At 34.2% G+C, this 20,987-nt stretch overlaps 1 protein-coding gene across 1 annotated transcript in view; it reads left to right on the forward strand.

Moving 5' to 3' along the window:
- Positions 1 to 20,987, forward strand: part of Exn (Ephexin) — a 256,905-nt gene that overhangs the window by 133,512 nt on the left and 102,406 nt on the right. Inside the window, exons 8-9 of the mRNA XM_068226056.1 lie at positions 2,467 to 2,574; positions 3,309 to 3,422. Of these exons, the coding sequence (XP_068082157.1) occupies positions 2,467 to 2,574; positions 3,309 to 3,422 (222 nt within the window). The remainder of the gene's footprint in view (positions 1 to 2,466; positions 2,575 to 3,308; positions 3,423 to 20,987) is intronic.

Genomic DNA, 20,987 nt, shown 5'->3' on the forward strand with positions numbered 1-20,987 from the left:
CTGGGAAACATTCTTGCCATTAGTACTCGCATAGCTATCACCGCGATTCCTCTTGGCTTTGTTCTGCACGCTTTTCCAAAAGTCTCGTTGAAGTTAAATCTTCTTTCCTTTAATCTGCATTGTTCCTTCATTTAATTTCTCATCTGCCTCTTAATCGCACATTTTTACAGAATAAAACTACCAAAACCTCACGCAACAGTCATAAGACAACACTTGCTGATTCCCACGTGTGTGAAATACCGCCACGTCGAAAAGCTTAATTCGGCCCAGCTGTTCACCGGAAGAATGAGTTGCTACACATCTGTATATAATGCAAGCTCCTATCATCTAGCGTTGACATAACGAAATAATATTTGGAGGATTTGCATTCGCCGGAAAAACGACTTAAGTAACCTTAAGTGGTTATTGCACCCATCGCCTCAATTTCTATATATATTATGTATTTTTCTCAGATTCTTAATTTTGCAATCGAGACTTCAGCTAGAACTTTGTCAGTATGGTCTGTCATTGGTAATGTAGCATTTTTAACAGGGTGTTGGGTCTACTGTATGTCTGCAGTTGATAGAGGCTGAAGTTATGCTGTAAGAGCCAGTCGTGAGGAGAGAGCGAGACAGGGTGAGCAGTGGAGTCCTGTTATTGTGAACGCACACGGGCACAGTAGTGTTCAGAGCAGCAGTATGAAGGAATAAGAGTTAGCTAGACTATGACTATCGCAAAATTAGAGGTAGAAAAAATTCTTGACAGCTCGTGATACAAAACGGTACAGACTGGAGTATTGACGTACTACAGCTCTGAAATCAAGCTCAGCATTTGGGAGAAGAGTGGGTTCGAACCCTACTGTCGGCTGTCCTGAGAATTGTTTTCTGTGATTTCCCATTTTCAACTCCAGGCAAATACTGGGACAGTTCCTATTCATAGGTCACACCTGATTCCTTCCACCTCCTTATTCAGTTTAGTTTACCATCGTTCATTTAATCTTCATTAGCTCCTCAACTGAGATTGGCGTCAGGAAAGGCATTCAGCCATGAACAAATGGTTTATTATTTCATCTTGCCTGACCCTATATCAGGAAATGGGACTAAGGGGTAAACATACGTACATTGTGATACGAAGTGATTGTATTTTTCAAAATATGTACTGTGTAGAAGCAATTAAGTTAAAGAAAAATAATGTCTCTTTTTAAGTTTCCATGTAGGAACGTGTGACACTACTACTTAAAATATATTCATATCTGTTTCTCAGCCTTATTTACATATGAGAACGCTTCTACAGTTCGCTGTACTGTATTATGTAGTAAAATATTTTATCGCACTGGTGTACCATGGTTGTACAGTTTCATTTTCATACAAATGTGTAACAGTTGTAAATGTGATGGTTTGAAATTTTTAGTCAGTGGAGAGAGTAATTTATACTACCACTATACTACCTCAAAGAAATCTAGTGCACTCTTGCTATCCACACTGTGCTTAGTGCACTCAGACTGCAGAGCTGGGAGCACAGCTGCTCGGAAGTATGTCTCCGAGCACAGAACGTGCTAGCCCTTGGTCTATATTTATTGGTTGCAAACAGCTGAGGCTGTATGAAGGGGATTTCAGGAAAGTTCTTGAGTGTCAGTTTTTCAACTGCCTCAACTGTACCACATGTTGTAGTTCCAAAACATGAAAGAACATTAAAGAGATAGCTGTGGAAACAATCCATTTGGGTCCATTTTTAAATTATTAGTATTATTATTAAATTGCGTTAATTTTAACCACTGCTCTATGTTGTAATTGTTAGCTGTTATAATAGAACTTTGTTGTGCAATTTCTAAAATGGTCTGCTTTGTGCGTGTAACTAATATAGAAATAAAATTTAAGTCTACCCTTCCTCTGCTCCATGTGAACTAACCTTAGCCACCTGGTCTCAATTACAGAGATAGTATAAGAATATGTGGGGAGGAGATTGAGAAGTGTAATCAAGTCCCAAATTAATGTAACACTGTAACAGAGAATGCAGAACATTGGATAGCTTGAACTAGCCAGGTAGGATGGTCTCGTATCTCTGCTGGGCTAGGCTAATAATAAGCTAGATACAGCATAATCCACTAGGAATCTCTTGGGCGTTGAGTGTGTTGCAGGCTATCTGTTCTCTTGTTCTCATAGAACCCAGCCAAACATCCTAAGCACGATGTGAGTGATCTATGCAGGATCAGATGTCCACTTTGCACTTGTAGCATGTATCAGGTTGGGCGTTAATGACAGTCTGTCATATTTTTGGCCATCGTGTCATTTTGTAGTTTTGAAAGTTCCTTTGTGTTGGTACGTAATGTGCATGTAAAAGTGGTGGATTAATTCTTGGTTGTTCGTTGGGATAGTGGAATATATAACAGCTTTCATTCTAATTGAGCGTTTTTAAATAGGGTTCTCTGTAATGATGTGCTGTGGCATGTCTGGAGTTAAATCCTAATTTTAATTCTCCCCCTTACAGATTCTACCAAAAAGTCTAGCAAGAAAGGAAAGAAAATTTCAAATACGTCATGGTACACGGAGTGTGGTCTTTTCGACCAAATGGACGTGCAGAACACTAACAATTCAGGTTAAATCTTACTTCTTTATATGCATGAGTGATAATTCTTTCCCATAGTATTAAAAGGAATGTAATGTTTGGAAGAGAATATCTGATTTGCTTCTTTCTTTCTTTCTTTCTTTCTTGTATGTGGTGTTGATTTAAATCGGTTGTATTTATCTGTCATCTATTTTTACTCTCCGTACTTTATAGAGATTGATATGTACTTAATATCATTATTTGTTTGGGGATATGATATTATTTTTTTCTTATCATCTATAGTTTGAAAAATGATTTTAAAAAGTAGTTCAGTATGTGATGGGCACATACTAAATATAAGGATATCATATGGTGATCAGATACCTTATGGGGGCAGATTGTTTTGCTAGTGGAAAATAATGTTGAGGAAATGTATGACTGGTTGGGGGAACAAATATTGTACTTGTGCTTGTTTGGGCTCCTTATAATCAGACATGCTTGAAAATAACAGTATATCTTGCTTTATCATAATGTAATTTTCCTTTTAACCATTCTATCATTCATTCACATTTTGTGATCGCCCTGAGATATTTCTTGGTTTGGTAATTCATTGCATTTCCCTGTATATACTTTGCTTTGGTTTTTGTGTAGAATGTTTAAATAACACTTTTGTACATGTGTGTTGAATGTATTCATGAGCAGTGATGGAAAAATAATGTTCGTAGTTTTTGTGGGAAATTTGTCTCACTGACAGGAATTTAAAAATAAAGTGGATTTTGTTTCAGATTCAGTGAAGAAGCCAAAGACTGATAAGCCCATTTCAAATAGCTGGTATGCAGCAGTGGGGTTGTGGGACATGTCTCCGCCAAGCCAAAATGATAGCTCTCTCTCAGAACATGGTATTCAAATTTTCTTTCTTTGAGTGCAGTGTTGTTGAATATTAATGTTTAATGATTCTTAAGTGACATAGCTCTGCATGAGCAAATGAGAAATTATGCTTTACCTTAATCATCCAACACAAATGTTGAGTGCATTCCTGCAGTGTTTGTAAGTTTGTATGTAATGGCATACTGCTGCACTGGCTAGTGAAATTGTTTCTAGTCACAGCTACTCTAAGAAGAATAGTGAAGGTACTGAGTGAACAGTCAAAGTTAAAGCAGCGAAACGTCGTTAGTGCGTTCTTCATTAATACGTTTCCTGCTTAGTCATAAATTGGAAATCTATATAAAAATACCTCACTTATCACGTCATGAATTTTTGCTGTTACCTCTTAGTGCGATCGCATTTTTCCTAGACCTGTTACTGTATTTGTCATCCCTTCTGCAAGAAACTTGATTTCCAACTCGGGTAAGAGCTTTTTTGTATGTGATGTTGATTTAAATGGTTGTGTTTATCTGTCATCTATTTCTACTCTCAGTACTTTATAGAAATTGGTATGTGCTTAATATCATTATTCGTCTGGGGTTGTGATAGTATTTTTTTCTTATCATCTATAGCTTGAAAAATGATTTTAAAAAGTAGTTTAGTATGTGATGGACACAAAGCTTCAAAGATAAGTTGCACTTTCGGGGAGCAAGCCTTTAGCCTCGGTAATGTTCAGTTTTGCTTGCCGGTTAGCAGCGAGATTACTGAATAGCAGAGTTAGCCTGTTTGTGCTTGTATTTTGTGTTGAGTGGTACAGTGAAGTGTAACTAATATTTCTCGCTTGATATGGTAGCCTATATCTGGAATAGGAACATAATCTTGTGATATTGACTAGCGTGGTGCGTATTTGCCTTGTGATAGCCCAGTTATGTATATGGAAAATGTGAAATTCCTTAATAATGAAAGCAAAATTAAAATATGTCAGAAAGTGGCCTGGCATAAGCGCGCCAAGGTCGCGAAGGTTGAAACTCGCACCTTCGAGCTTTGACTTGATCACTCAAGTTGGTCAAAGTTTTATTTAATTTATAATGGCAGCCGAAGTCATTCCTCGCAGTTGCAGATGGTTGAGCATAACCTCAAATTCATTGTCTAAGAGTGTGACCAGAAAATAATGTTTAGTAACCCACTGCTTTGAAATAAAAGGCTTCTACTAACATTTGTTTTTGAAAGAGTGTGGTCCGCAATAATACTTAGATATTTTTTGGCCCCTGTACACATGTTTTCATATTTGTTGTCTGGTGTTTTTCACACCTTTCAGTGTACCGGTACTTGTTATTTTATAATTCCCAGCAGAAAATGTTTTGATATTTGTTCTCTCGTGTTTTTCACACCTTTTAATGCTTCCATCTTTAGAAATGGTAGATATGCCTATAGTTTTCACTATACCCGCGGATACACTACGTAAAATGCCCTCATGTCTGAAAAAATCGTATCTAGCTTTTCCATGTCCTTGTTGGATAATTTTTATTCGTATATTCATTAGTACATTTTCTCGCTTAACACTTTCTTTTTCCTTGTCCCCTGCAGGAACGTCTTAACGAGGTTTCACTGTATACGCATTAATTTAATTTCTGTAAGGCAGGGCCATCCGAACAGCGCTCTCCGAGCGCTAGCGCTCTGGCCGCGCTCTAAGCCAGTGCTCCGAGCGCTTTGGGGGAAGGTAGTTTGGGTATTGGCGGGAGGAGCATGGCTGGCTGAGCGAGCGGTCTGCCCGCCGCGCCGAAGAGTCACTGTAGTCTCGTCCAATACGCTTTGTTGACAGCGTGTAACTAAATCAGTTTTACAGTTGTCATGATTGAACATCATACAGAAAAAGAGTGGTGAAGCAGCAGCCTTTAAAACAGAATGGGAAATTTCATTTTTCTCTACAGCTTATAAAGGGCATGCCAAATTTTTATTGTGCCACCGAGATTTAATGTGTTTTACAAAAAAACACAATTTGGAACGGCACTACAGTGCCAACCACAGCGATGCGTTGAATGAAATGAAAGAAAATTTCAAGCAGCATTATTGTTTTAATTGTTAAATGCTTGTTTACAAACGGGAATGAAGAAATGATTGAATTATCTGAAGAACACTGAAATTGTGACTTGCCGCATTTTTGTCTGACAGGAGATTGAGGAGAGTGCGGTTGGTGAGGTTGGTGGACCCATTTTACAAACAAGCTGCACATGTTCACCGCGAATTGCCAAAGCTGAGAAACCCTTCATGGAAGGGTTTGTAATCAAGGAGTGCCTAATGGACGCGGTGGCATGTATTTGTCCTATGGAGCTAGTTGAGAAATTTTACAAAAGCTCTTTCTCCTCAAACTGTGGCTCACAGAATAGACGATATGGCCGTTGATATGGAACAGCAATTAATGGAGAAGGCAGCAAATTTTGTATCCTTTTCCATCACCCTCGACGAATCAACCGATATTGCGGACACAGCTCAGCTCGTTAATTTCATTTGAGGGGTGGATGGCGATCTTCGGGTCACAGAGGATTTCCTAGACTTAGTAGCTCTCAAAGACACCACTACCAGTTTCGATATCTTCCAAGCAGTGGATGGTGTTTTTGATTTTACATGTAATAAATATCATTCTTGGTCCGTATTGATGATATTAGATTGAAATAATAACATTAAGTTATTTATTAGACCACCTAATCAATACAAAATCGTCTTGGATGATTTACATAAATTTGTTAGCTAATAATGGGACATGTTTCGCCTTCCCTGAAGGCATCATCAGCCATAGTCTTAACCTTAAATTAAAAATAAGCGTCTAAATAACATGTAGTAATGAAATGAATTTTAAAAATCTTGAAGAGATTTGAAGTAAAATAAAGTTAAAAATAACAATGATGGTTTGAAAATACAATGTGATGAGATACAATAGTGGAAGTATTAACAAAATTAACATTAGAAGGCTGCTAAAATAAGTACAATGGATAAAACAACAGATTGTTATGCAACAAGTAGTAAGATTGCATAAAAGTAAAGTTGATAGTCATGGCGGTTATAATTAGACGATGGCGAAAAATCTTATATAATCAAAGTAAAGAGGAGAGAATAAAAGTCAAAGTTAGTCGAGAGATCCAAAGTTCATCATGATCTTGAAGATAAAAGACGAAAGTCAGATGCATATGGTGAAGTTGTAGAACACGTTGAGGATATGAAGTTGGTGAATAGAAGTTGAAGAACAGTTTCAAATAGGATCACTGTGGACCATCTCAAAAATTGAAGTGATGTTCAAATGTTGTAAATTGTGAGTTTGTAGATATTCTAGTTGAAAAAGCATATAAAAGTGGAATCTGTAAATGGAAGCAAGAAACGTAGAGTTAATTGTGTGAAAAGATATTTGAAAAATATTGAAGTAGAATCGTATGCACTTACCATTTGATGGTGACAAAGATAGCTTGTAATATTATGAGTTAGAAGAATTTGCAACCGTAGACTTCTTGCTACGTGTGTTATAACTGAAGTTTTGTGCTGGAGGGGGATCTGTTTGCGTTGACGTAACTATTGGAGGGGGGCTGCTATTGGTGGGAGGGAAGGAAGAGAGTGTATTACTGCGCGTGTTGTAACGGTGTAAGGCTATTGGAGGGAGCGATGTTCCGGTGGGTGTGGCTATGGGTTTATTGGTTGTATTTGAATTAGAGGTACTAGCGGCGGGGGGAAGGGAGGGGGGTATATTAGCTGTAGGGGAGGTGGGAACTCTAATTGATGTGAGGTTGAAGATTTTTAAGAATTTGTTGGTGAGGGAAGTTGATTCTCGTAATAAAATAAGAATCTGTTCATACAAGGGGCTTTTTTTATCAATAGTGTCGTTTAGATTTTTATCTTTATTAAAATGTTGGTCGAGGAAAATAAATAAGTTTTCATATTCTGTCATGAGTTTGCTTTTATCAACTCTTTTTAGGATATGGAGGTCTTGTTCTATTGTGGTGAATTTATGCCCGGTGTCCCTCATATGGTTGGCCATTGCGGAGAATTTGTTGTGTCTTTGGGCATTGTAATGCTCGGCATATCTGGTAGAGAAGCTGCGGCCAGTTTGGCCAACATAAGAAAAATTACATGTAGAGCATTTCAATCTGTATATTCCTGATCTAGAGTAACTATTGTCTGTGATGTTGATAGAGTTGTGATTGAAGAATAAATTACGATTAGTGTTTTTTGTTGTGTAGGCTACTTTTATTTCGTGCTTCATTAATGAATTGGTTATCGGGTAAATGCTATGGTTAGTGAACGTGAATTTAGCGTATTTTGGTTTGACGGGTTTTAATGGGGTTAAATTGGTAGCTAGTTTCAGTTTGGTTTTATTGATGATTTTATCAATCATACTCGTGTTAAATCCATTGAATTTAGCTATTTCCTTGATGAATAGTAATTCTTTCTTTAAATTAGTAGAGGACATAGGGATCTTTAATGCTCTATATATTAAACTGTGATAAGTGGCTTTTTTATGTGAGTTGGGATGTAAAGAATCATTTTTTATGGTTGTTGGAGAAAAGGTGGGTTTTCTGTATATTTGGAAGTCGAATTTGTTCAATGCTCGTGTGATTTTGATATCTAAGAAGTTCAAAGAGTTATTGAACTCATCTTCTTTAGTGAATTTAATATTATTATCTAAGTTGTTGAGGAATGATAGTATGTTATTGCTGTTGTTGATTTGTTTATCAATGATAGCTATGGTATCATCAACATAGCGATGCCAAAGACAGAGTCCGTTGATGTTATTAATAATCTTACTATGTTCGAGATTATCTAAGTATATATCGGCTAGTATTCCAGACAATGGGTCTCCCATCGCTAGACCTTCTTGTTTGTAAATTTTCTTATTGAAGGTAAAATAGTTGTTGTCTAAAACGAAATTAAGTAATTTTAACCATTCATCAATTTCGATTTTACTCAATGTGCTATGTTTCAACAGATTGTTTTTTATGATGTTAATAGTATTGTTGATAGGGATATTAGTATACATGTTGGTGATGTCAAAAGAACATAAAACGTGGTTTGGTTGTAGACTGAAATTATTTAGGGAATTACAAAGTTCGATCGAGTTCTTTATGGGATTGGAGTTGTGAAATTTGAAGTGTTGTTTTAGGAATTTGTGTAGGAATTGAGAGGTTTTATAGGTAGGACTATTGATACTATTAATTATAGGCCGAATGGGGACATCATTTTTATGAATTTTGGGCAGTGATCTGACTGTAGGTAATTTTGGGTTCATTACAGTTAATTTCTGATAATCTTGATCATTTAAAATGAAGTTAGAATTTTTAAGAAGGTTCTTTAAGTTACGCTGTATTTTGTTTGTTGGATCTTTGTTAATTAAGGTATAGGTATTGTCTGAAAAAAAGGTTTCAGTTTTATTGATGTAATCTTGTTTGTTCATTATTACTATGGTGTTGCCCTTATCTGCTTTTGTAATTACTACGTTGTTGTTATGGATTTTGGATTTCAGGTTTAGAATTTGTTTCGAGACATTGTAGTTATTATTAGATGTTATCTCATTAATCAAAGTTGGGAGTTTCTTTTTTACTTCATATCGTACGTCATTCTGTTTATCAATTGGGATTTGTTTATCGATATTAGTTTCGGTTTCAGCGATGGTAGTGATGATGTCTTCTGCCTTTTTGTGATTGGGCCAATTATGTTTGATGCCTTTATCTAATAGATTTAATTCTTGGTTAGAGAAGGTTGCATTAGATAGGTTGATTGTAGTGGGAATGTTAGTCAAATGGGAAGGGGACATTTTGTTGTTTGTATTTTGGTCAGGAGTTTTACATTTGTTTTCTTGAAGACAAAGTAATTTATGGTTTAGGGTTTTCTGTTTCTTGTCTAATACGTAAGATAGTTTGATGTCAGTGTACCTTAAAAATGAGCTCCATTCAAGTGGGGGTAATTTCTGAGAGATGGTCAAATGAGTCCTATATAATTGTAAATTTAGTAAAGATTTCTTCTTGTATAATAGTTTAATTTCATTTTTCAACCATATGTTGTTTACTTTCTTTTGAGTGGCATTAGATTTTGAATAGGGATGACTTTTTCTTTGTAAAGATTTGAGAAATTTAGGTACCAACTCTAATTTCAAGCAATCTTTAAGAAACTTGATATCTCTAGAAATCTTGCCTATTTTAATTTTTAGGTTCAAGTACTTGTTAGGTTTTACTATTGCCTGGTTGGCATTGACATTACATGTAATAAATATCATTCTTGGTCCGTATTGATGATATTAGATTGAAATAATAACATTAAGTTATTTATTAGACCACCTAATCAATACAAAATCGTCTTGGATGATTTACATAAATTTGTTAGCTAATAATGGGACATGTTTCGCCTTCCCTGAAGGCATCATCAGCCATAGTCTTAACCTTAAATTAAAAATAAGCGTCTAAATAACATGTAGTAATGAAATGAATTTTAAAAATCTTGAAGAGATTTGAAGTAAAATAAAGTTAAAAATAACAATGATGGTTTGAAAATACAATGTGATGAGATACAATAGTGGAAGTATTAACAAAATTAACATTAGAAGGCTGCTAAAATAAGTACAATGGATAAAACAACAGATTGTTATGCAACAAGTAGTAAGATTGCATAAAAGTAAAGTTGATAGTCATGGCGGTTATAATTAGACGATGGCGAAAAATCTTATATAATCAAAGTAAAGAGGAGAGAATAAAAGTCAAAGTTAGTCGAGAGATCCAAAGTTCATCATGATCTTGAAGATAAAAGACGAAAGTCAGATGCATATGGTGAAGTTGTAGAACACGTTGAGGATATGAAGTTGGTGAATAGAAGTTGAAGAACAGTTTCAAATAGGATCACTGTGGACCATCTCAAAAATTGAAGTGATGTTCAAATGTTGTAAATTGTGAGTTTGTAGATATTCTAGTTGAAAAAGCATATAAAAGTGGAATCTGTAAATGGAAGCAAGAAACGTAGAGTTAATTGTGTGAAAAGATATTTGAAAAATATTGAAGTAGAATCGTATGCACTTACCATTTGATGGTGACAAAGATAGCTTGTAATATTATGAGTTAGAAGAATTTGCAACCGTAGACTTCTTGCTACGTGTGTTATAACTGAAGTTTTGTGCTGGAGGGGGATCTGTTTGCGTTGACGTAACTATTGGAGGGGGGCTGCTATTGGTGGGAGGGAAGGAAGAGAGTGTATTACTGCGCGTGTTGTAACGGTGTAAGGCTATTGGAGGGAGCGATGTTCCGGTGGGTGTGGCTATGGGTTTATTGGTTGTATTTGAATTAGAGGTACTAGCGGCGGGGGGAAGGGAGGGGGGTATATTAGCTGTAGGGGAGGTGGGAACTCTAATTGATGTGAGGTTGAAGATTTTTAAGAATTTGTTGGTGAGGGAAGTTGATTCTCGTAATAAAATAAGAATCTGTTCATACAAGGGGCTTTTTTTATCAATAGTGTCGTTTAGATTTTTATCTTTATTAAAATGTTGGTCGAGGAAAATAAATAAGTTTTCATATTCTGTCATGAGTTTGCTTTTATCAACTCTTTTTAGGATATGGAGGTCTTGTTCTATTGTGGTGAATTTATGCCCGGTGTCCCTCATATGGTTGGCCATTGCGGAGAATTTGTTGTGTCTTTGGGCATTGTAATGCTCGGCATATCTGGTAGAGAAGCTGCGGCCAGTTTGGCCAACATAAGAAAAATTACATGTAGAGCATTTCAATCTGTATATTCCTGATCTAGAGTAACTATTGTCTGTGATGTTGATAGAGTTGTGATTGAAGAATAAATTACGATTAGTGTTTTTTGTTGTGTAGGCTACTTTTATTTCGTGCTTCATTAATGAATTGGTTATCGGGTAAATGCTATGGTTAGTGAACGTGAATTTAGCGTATTTTGGTTTGACGGGTTTTAATGGGGTTAAATTGGTAGCTAGTTTCAGTTTGGTTTTATTGATGATTTTATCAATCATACTCGTGTTAAATCCATTGAATTTAGCTATTTCCTTGATGAATAGTAATTCTTTCTTTAAATTAGTAGAGGACATAGGGATCTTTAATGCTCTATATATTAAACTGTGATAAGTGGCTTTTTTATGTGAGTTGGGATGTAAAGAATCATTTTTTATGGTTGTTGGAGAAAAGGTGGGTTTTCTGTATATTTGGAAGTCGAATTTGTTCAATGCTCGTGTGATTTTGATATCTAAGAAGTTCAAAGAGTTATTGAACTCATCTTCTTTAGTGAATTTAATATTATTATCTAAGTTGTTGAGGAATGATAGTATGTTATTGCTGTTGTTGATTTGTTTATCAATGATAGCTATGGTATCATCAACATAGCGATGCCAAAGACAGAGTCCGTTGATGTTATTAATAATCTTACTATGTTCGAGATTATCTAAGTATATATCGGCTAGTATTCCAGACAATGGGTCTCCCATCGCTAGACCTTCTTGTTTGTAAATTTTCTTATTGAAGGTAAAATAGTTGTTGTCTAAAACGAAATTAAGTAATTTTAACCATTCATCAATTTCGATTTTACTCAATGTGCTATGTTTCAACAGATTGTTTTTTATGATGTTAATAGTATTGTTGATAGGGATATTAGTATACATGTTGGTGATGTCAAAAGAACATAAAACGTGGTTTGGTTGTAGACTGAAATTATTTAGGGAATTACAAAGTTCGATCGAGTTCTTTATGGGATTGGAGTTGTGAAATTTGAAGTGTTGTTTTAGGAATTTGTGTAGGAATTGAGAGGTTTTATAGGTAGGACTATTGATACTATTAATTATAGGCCGAATGGGGACATCATTTTTATGAATTTTGGGCAGTGATCTGACTGTAGGTAATTTTGGGTTCATTACAGTTAATTTCTGATAATCTTGATCATTTAAAATGAAGTTAGAATTTTTAAGAAGGTTCTTTAAGTTACGCTGTATTTTGTTTGTTGGATCTTTGTTAATTAAGGTATAGGTATTGTCTGAAAAAAAGGTTTCAGTTTTATTGATGTAATCTTGTTTGTTCATTATTACTATGGTGTTGCCCTTATCTGCTTTTGTAATTACTACGTTGTTGTTATGGATTTTGGATTTCAGGTTTAGAATTTGTTTCGAGACATTGTAGTTATTATTAGATGTTATCTCATTAATCAAAGTTGGGAGTTTCTTTTTTACTTCATATCGTACGTCATTCTGTTTATCAATTGGGATTTGTTTATCGATATTAGTTTCGGTTTCAGCGATGGTAGTGATGATGTCTTCTGCCTTTTTGTGATTGGGCCAATTATGTTTGATGCCTTTATCTAATAGATTTAATTCTTGGTTAGAGAAGGTTGCATTAGATAGGTTGATTGTAGTGGGAATGTTAGTCAAATGGGAAGGGGACATTTTGTTGTTTGTATTTTGGTCAGGAGTTTTACATTTGTTTTCTTGAAGACAAAGTAATTTATGGTTTAGGGTTTTCTGTTTCTTGTCTAATACGTAAGATAGTTTGATGTCAGTGTACCTTAAAAATGAGCTCCATTCAAGTGGGGGTAATTTCTGAGAGATGGTCAAATGAGTCCTATATAATTGTAAATTTAGTAAAGATTTCTTCTTGTATAATAGTTTAATTTCATTTTTCAACCATATGTTGTTTACTTTCTTTTGAGTGGCATTAGATTTTGAATAGGGATGACTTTTTCTTTGTAAAGATTTGAGAAATTTAGGTACCAACTCTAATTTCAAGCAATCTTTAAGAAACTTGATATCTCTAGAAATCTTGCCTATTTTAATTTTTAGGTTCAAGTACTTGTTAGGTTTTACTATTGCCTGGTTGGCATTGACATTACATGTAATAAATATCATTCTTGGTCCGTATTGATGATATTAGATTGAAATAATAACATTAAGTTATTTATTAGACCACCTAATCAATACAAAATCGTCTTGGATGATTTACATAAATTTGTTAGCTAATAATGGGACATGTTTCGCCTTCCCTGAAGGCATCATCAGCCATAGTCTTAACCTTAAATTAAAAATAAGCGTCTAAATAACATGTAGTAATGAAATGAATTTTAAAAATCTTGAAGAGATTTGAAGTAAAATAAAGTTAAAAATAACAATGATGGTTTGAAAATACAATGTGATGAGATACAATAGTGGAAGTATTAACAAAATTAACATTAGAAGGCTGCTAAAATAAGTACAATGGATAAAACAACAGATTGTTATGCAACAAGTAGTAAGATTGCATAAAAGTAAAGTTGATAGTCATGGCGGTTATAATTAGACGATGGCGAAAAATCTTATATAATCAAAGTAAAGAGGAGAGAATAAAAGTCAAAGTTAGTCGAGAGATCCAAAGTTCATCATGATCTTGAAGATAAAAGACGAAAGTCAGATGCATATGGTGAAGTTGTAGAACACGTTGAGGATATGAAGTTGGTGAATAGAAGTTGAAGAACAGTTTCAAATAGGATCACTGTGGACCATCTCAAAAATTGAAGTGATGTTCAAATGTTGTAAATTGTGAGTTTGTAGATATTCTAGTTGAAAAAGCATATAAAAGTGGAATCTGTAAATGGAAGCAAGAAACGTAGAGTTAATTGTGTGAAAAGATATTTGAAAAATATTGAAGTAGAATCGTATGCACTTACCATTTGATGGTGACAAAGATACCTTGTAATATTATGAGTTAGAAGAATTTGCAACCGTAGACTTCTTGCTACGTGTGTTATAACTGAAGTTTTGTGCTGGAGGGGGATCTGTTTGCGTTGACGTAACTATTGGAGGGGGGCTGCTATTGGTGGGAGGGAAGGAAGAGAGTGTATTACTGCGCGTGTTGTAACGGTGTAAGGCTATTGGAGGGAGCGATGTTCCGGTGGGTGTGGCTATGGGTTTATTGGTTGTATTTGAATTAGAGGTACTAGCGGCGGGGGGAAGGGAGGGGGGTATATTAGCTGTAGGGGAGGTGGGAACTCTAATTGATGTGAGGTTGAAGATTTTTAAGAATTTGTTGGTGAGGGAAGTTGATTCTCGTAATAAAATAAGAATCTGTTCATACAAGGGGCTTTTTTTATCAATAGTGTCGTTTAGATTTTTATCTTTATTAAAATGTTGGTCGAGGAAAATAAATAAGTTTTCATATTCTGTCATGAGTTTGCTTTTATCAACTCTTTTTAGGATATGGAGGTCTTGTTCTATTGTGGTGAATTTATGCCCGGTGTCCCTCATATGGTTGGCCATTGCGGAGAATTTGTTGTGTCTTTGGGCATTGTAATGCTCGGCATATCTGGTAGAGAAGCTGCGGCCAGTTTGGCCAACATAAGAAAAATTACATGTAGAGCATTTCAATCTGTATATTCCTGATCTAGAGTAACTATTGTCTGTGATGTTGATAGAGTTGTGATTGAAGAATAAATTACGATTAGTGTTTTTTGTTGTGTAGGCTACTTTTATTTCGTGCTTCATTAATGAATTGGTTATCGGGTAAATGCTATGGTTAGTGAACGTGAATTTAGCGTATTTTGGTTTGACGGGTTTTAATGGGGTTAAATTGGTAGCTAGTTTCAGTTTGGTTTTATTGATGATTTTATCAATCATACTCGTGTTAAATCCATTGAATTTAGCTATTTCCTTGATGAATAGTAATTCTTTCTTTAAATTAGTAGAGGACATAGGGATCTTTAATGCTCTATATATTAAACTGTGATAAGTGGCTTTTTTATGTGAGTTGGGATGTAAAGAATCATTTTTTATGGTTGTTGGAGAAAAGGTGGGTTTTCTGTATATTTGGAAGTCGAATTTGTTCAATGCTCGTGTGATTTTGATATCTAAGAAGTTCAAAGAGTTATTGAACTCATCTTCTTTAGTGAATTTAATATTATTATCTAAGTTGTTGAGGAATGATAGTATGTTATTGCTGTTGTTGATTTGTTTATCAATGATAGCTATGGTATCATCAACATAGCGATGCCAAAGACAGAGTCCGTTGATGTTATTAATAATCTTACTATGTTCGAGATTATCTAAGTATATATCGGCTAGTATTCCAGACAATGGGTCTCCCATCGCTAGACCTTCTTGTTTGTAAATTTTCTTATTGAAGGTAAAATAGTTGTTGTCTAAAACGAAATTAAGTAATTTTAACCATTCATCAATTTCGATTTTACTCAATGTGCTATGTTTCAACAGATTGTTTTTTATGATGTTAATAGTATTGTTGATAGGGATATTAGTATACATGTTGGTGATGTCAAAAGAACATAAAACGTGGTTTGGTTGTAGACTGAAATTATTTAGGGAATTACAAAGTTCGATCGAGTTCTTTATGGGATTGGAGTTGTGAAATTTGAAGTGTTGTTTTAGGAATTTGTGTAGGAATTGAGAGGTTTTATAGGTAGGACTATTGATACTATTAATTATAGGCCGAATGGGGACATCATTTTTATGAATTTTGGGCAGTGATCTGACTGTAGGTAATTTTGGGTTCATTACAGTTAATTTCTGATAATCTTGATCATTTAAAATGAAGTTAGAATTTTTAAGAAGGTTCTTTAAGTTACGCTGTATTTTGTTTGTTGGATCTTTGTTAATTAAGGTATAGGTATTGTCTGAAAAAAAGGTTTCAGTTTTATTGATGTAATCTTGTTTGTTCATTATTACTATGGTGTTGCCCTTATCTGCTTTTGTAATTACTACGTTGTTGTTATGGATTTTGGATTTCAGGTTTAGAATTTGTTTCGAGACATTGTAGTTATTATTAGATGTTATCTCATTAATCAAAGTTGGGAGTTTCTTTTTTACTTCATATCGTACGTCATTCTGTTTATCAATTGGGATTTGTTTATCGATATTAGTTTCGGTTTCAGCGATGGTAGTGATGATGTCTTCTGCCTTTTTGTGATTGGGCCAATTATGTTTGATGCCTTTATCTAATAGATTTAATTCTTGGTTAGAGAAGGTTGCATTAGATAGGTTGATTGTAGTGGGAATGTTAGTCAAATGGGAAGGGGACATTTTGTTGTTTGTATTTTGGTCAGGAGTTTTACATTTGTTTTCTTGAAGACAAAGTAATTTATGGTTTAGGGTTTTCTGTTTCTTGTCTAATACGTAAGATAGTTTGATGTCAGTGTACCTTAAAAATGAGCTCCATTCAAGTGGGGGTAATTTCTGAGAGATGGTCAAATGAGTCCTATATAATTGTAAATTTAGTAAAGATTTCTTCTTGTATAATAGTTTAATTTCATTTTTCAACCATATGTTGTTTACTTTCTTTTGAGTGGCATTAGATTTTGAATAGGGATGACTTTTTCTTTGTAAAGATTTGAGAAATTTAGGTACCAACTCTAATTTCAAGCAATCTTTAAGAAACTTGATATCTCTAGAAATCTTGCCTATTTTAATTTTTAGGTTCAAGTACTTGTTAGGTTTTACTATTGCCTGGTTGGCATTGACATTACATGTAATAAATATCATTCTTGGTCCGTATTGATGATATTAGATTGAAATAATAACATTAAGTTATTTATTAGACCACCTAATCAATACAAAATCGTCTTGGATGATTTACATAAATTTGTTAGCTAATAATGGGACATGTTTCGCCTTCCCTGAAGGCATCATCAGCCATAGTCTTAACCTTAAATTAAAAATAAGCGTCTAAATAACATGTAGTAATGAAATGAATTTTAAAAATCTTGAAGAGATTTGAAGTAAAATAAAGTTAAAAATAACAATGATGGTTTGAAAATACAATGTGATGAGATACAATAGTGGAAGTATTAACAAAATTAACATTAGAAGGCTGCTAAAATAAGTACAATGGATAAAACAACAGATTGTTATGCAACAAGTAGTAAGATTGCATAAAAGTAAAGTTGATAGTCATGGCGGTTATAATTAGACGATGGCGAAAAATCTTATATAATCAAAGTAAAGAGGAGAGAATAAAAGTCAAAGTTAGTCGAGAGATCCAAAGTTCATCATGATCTTGAAGATAAAAGACGAAAGTCAGATGCATATGGTGAAGTTGTAGAACACGTTGAGGATATGAAGTTGGTGAATAGAAGTTGAAGAACAGTTTCAAATAGGATCACTGTGGACCATCTCAAAAATTGAAGTGATGTTCAAATGTTGTAAATTGTGAGTTTGTAGATATTCTAGTTGAAAAAGCATATAAAAGTGGAATCTGTAAATGGAAGCAAGAAACGTAGAGTTAATTGTGTGAAAAGATATTTGAAAAATATTGAAGTAGAATCGTATGCACTTACCATTTGATGGTGACAAAGATAGCTTGTAATATTATGAGTTAGAAGAATTTGCAACCGTAGACTTCTTGCTACGTGTGTTATAACTGAAGTTTTGTGCTGGAGGGGGATCTGTTTGCGTTGACGTAACTATTGGAGGGGGGCTGCTATTGGTGGGAGGGAAGGAAGAGAGTGTATTACTGCGCGTGTTGTAACGGTGTAAGGCTATTGGAGGGAGCGATGTTCCGGTGGGTGTGGCTATGGGTTTATTGGTTGTATTTGAATTAGAGGTACTAGCGGCGGGGGGAAGGGAGGGGGGTATATTAGCTGTAGGGGAGGTGGGAACTCTAATTGATGTGAGGTTGAAGATTTTTAAGAATTTGTTGGTGAGGGAAGTTGATTCTCGTAATAAAATAAGAATCTGTTCATACAAGGGGCTTTTTTTATCAATAGTGTCGTTTAGATTTTTATCTTTATTAAAATGTTGGTCGAGGAAAATAAATAAGTTTTCATATTCTGTCATGAGTTTGCTTTTATCAACTCTTTTTAGGATATGGAGGTCTTGTTCTATTGTGGTGAATTTATGCCCGGTGTCCCTCATATGGTTGGCCATTGCGGAGAATTTGTTGTGTCTTTGGGCATTGTAATGCTCGGCATATCTGGTAGAGAAGCTGCGGCCAGTTTGGCCAACATAAGAAAAATTACATGTAGAGCATTTCAATCTGTATATTCCTGATCTAGAGTAACTATTGTCTGTGATGTTGATAGAGTTGTGATTGAAGAATAAATTACGATTAGTGTTTTTTGTTGTGTAGGCTACTTTTATTTCGTGCTTCATTAATGAATTGGTTATCGGGTAAATGCTATGGTTAGTGAACGTGAATTTAGCGTATTTTGGTTTGACGGGTTTTAATGGGGTTAAATTGGTAGCTAGTTTCAGTTTGGTTTTATTGATGATTTTATCAATCATACTCGTGTTAAATCCATTGAATTTAGCTATTTCCTTGATGAATAGTAATTCTTTCTTTAAATTAGTAGAGGACATAGGGATCTTTAATGCTCTATATATTAAACTGTGATAAGTGGCTTTTTTATGTGAGTTGGGATGTAAAGAATCATTTTTTATGGTTGTTGGAGAAAAGGTGGGTTTTCTGTATATTTGGAAGTCGAATTTGTTCAATGCTCGTGTGATTTTGATATCTAAGAAGTTCAAAGAGTTATTGAACTCATCTTCTTTAGTGAATTTAATATTATTATCTAAGTTGTTGAGGAATGATAGTATGTTATTGCTGTTGTTGATTTGTTTATCAATGATAGCTATGGTATCATCAACATAGTGATGCCAAAGACAGAGTCCGTTGATGTTATTAATAATCTTACTATGTTCGAGATTATCTAAGTATATATCGGCTAGTATTCCAGACAATGGGTCTCCCATCGCTAGACCTTCTTGTTTGTAAATTTTCTTATTGAAGGTAAAATAGTTGTTGTCTAAAACGAAATTAAGTAATTTTAACCATTCATCAATTTCGATTTTACTCAATGTGCTATGTTTCAACAGATTGTTTTTTATGATGTTAATAGTATTGTTGATAGGGATATTAGTATACATGTTGGTGATGTCAAAAGAACATAAAACGTGGTTTGGTTGTAGACTGAAATTATTTAGGGAATTACAAAGTTCGATCGAGTTCTTTATGGGATTGGAGTTGTGAAATTTGAAGTGTTGTTTTAGGAATTTGTGTAGGAATTGAGAGGTTTTATAGGTAGGACTATTGATACTATTAATTATAGGCCGAATGGGGACATCATTTTTATGAATTTTGGGCAGTGATCTGACTGTAGGTAATTTTGGGTTCATTACAGTTAATTTCTGATAATCTTGATCATTTAAAATGAAGTTAGAATTTTTAAGAAGGTTCTTTAAGTTACGCTGTATTTTGTTTGTTGGATCTTTGTTAATTAAGGTATAGGTATTGTCTGAAAAAAAGGTTTCAGTTTTATTGATGTAATCTTGTTTGTTCATTATTACTATGGTGTTGCCCTTATCTGCTTTTGTAATTACTACGTTGTTGTTATGGATTTTGGATTTCAGGTTTAGAATTTGTTTCGAGACATTGTAGTTATTATTAGATGTTATCTCATTAATCAAAGTTGGGAGTTTCTTTTTTACTTCATATCGTACGTCATTCTGTTTATCAATTGGGATTTGTTTATCGATATTAGTTTCGGTTTCAGCGATGGTAGTGATGATGTCTTCTGCCTTTTTGTGATTGGGCCAATTATGTTTGATGCCTTTATCTAATAGATTTAATTCTTGGTTAGAGAAGGTTGCATTAGATAGGTTGATTGTAGTGGGAATGTTAGTCAAATGGGAAGGGGACATTTTGTTGTTTGTATTTTGGTCAGGAGTTTTACATTTGTTTTCTTGAAGACAAAGTAATTTATGGTTTAGGGTTTTCTGTTTCTTGTCTAATACGTAAGATAGTTTGATGTCAGTGTACCTTAAAAATGAGCTCCATTCAAGTGGGGGTAATTTCTGAGAGATGGTCAAATGAGTCCTATATAATTGTAAATTTAGTAAAGATTTCTTCTTGTATAATAGTTTAATTTCATTTTTCAACCATATGTTGTTTACTTTCTTTTGAGTGGCATTAGATTTTGAATAGGGATGACTTTTTCTTTGTAAAGATTTGAGAAATTTAGGTACCAACTCTAATTTCAAGCAATCTTTAAGAAACTTGATATCTCTAGAAATCTTGCCTATTTTAATTTTTAGGTTCAAGTACTTGTTAGGTTTTACTATTGCCTGGTTGGCATTGACATTACATGTAATAAATATCATTCTTGGTCCGTATTGATGATATTAGATTGAAATAATAACATTAAGTTATTTATTAGACCACCTAATCAATACAAAATCGTCTTGGATGATTTACATAAATTTGTTAGCTAATAATGGGACATGTTTCGCCTTCCCTGAAGGCATCATCAGCCATAGTCTTAACCTTAAATTAAAAATAAGCGTCTAAATAACATGTAGTAATGAAATGAATTTTAAAAATCTTGAAGAGATTTGAAGTAAAATAAAGTTAAAAATAACAATGATGGTTTGAAAATACAATGTGATGAGATACAATAGTGGAAGTATTAACAAAATTAACATTAGAAGGCTGCTAAAATAAGTACAATGGATAAAACAACAGATTGTTATGCAACAAGTAGTAAGATTGCATAAAAGTAAAGTTGATAGTCATGGCGGTTATAATTAGACGATGGCGAAAAATCTTATATAATCAAAGTAAAGAGGAGAGAATAAAAGTCAAAGTTAGTCGAGAGATCCA

Source organism: Anabrus simplex, chromosome 2, assembly GCF_040414725.1.
Source record: "Anabrus simplex isolate iqAnaSimp1 chromosome 2, ASM4041472v1, whole genome shotgun sequence".
Taxonomy (NCBI): domain Eukaryota; kingdom Metazoa; phylum Arthropoda; class Insecta; order Orthoptera; family Tettigoniidae; genus Anabrus; species Anabrus simplex.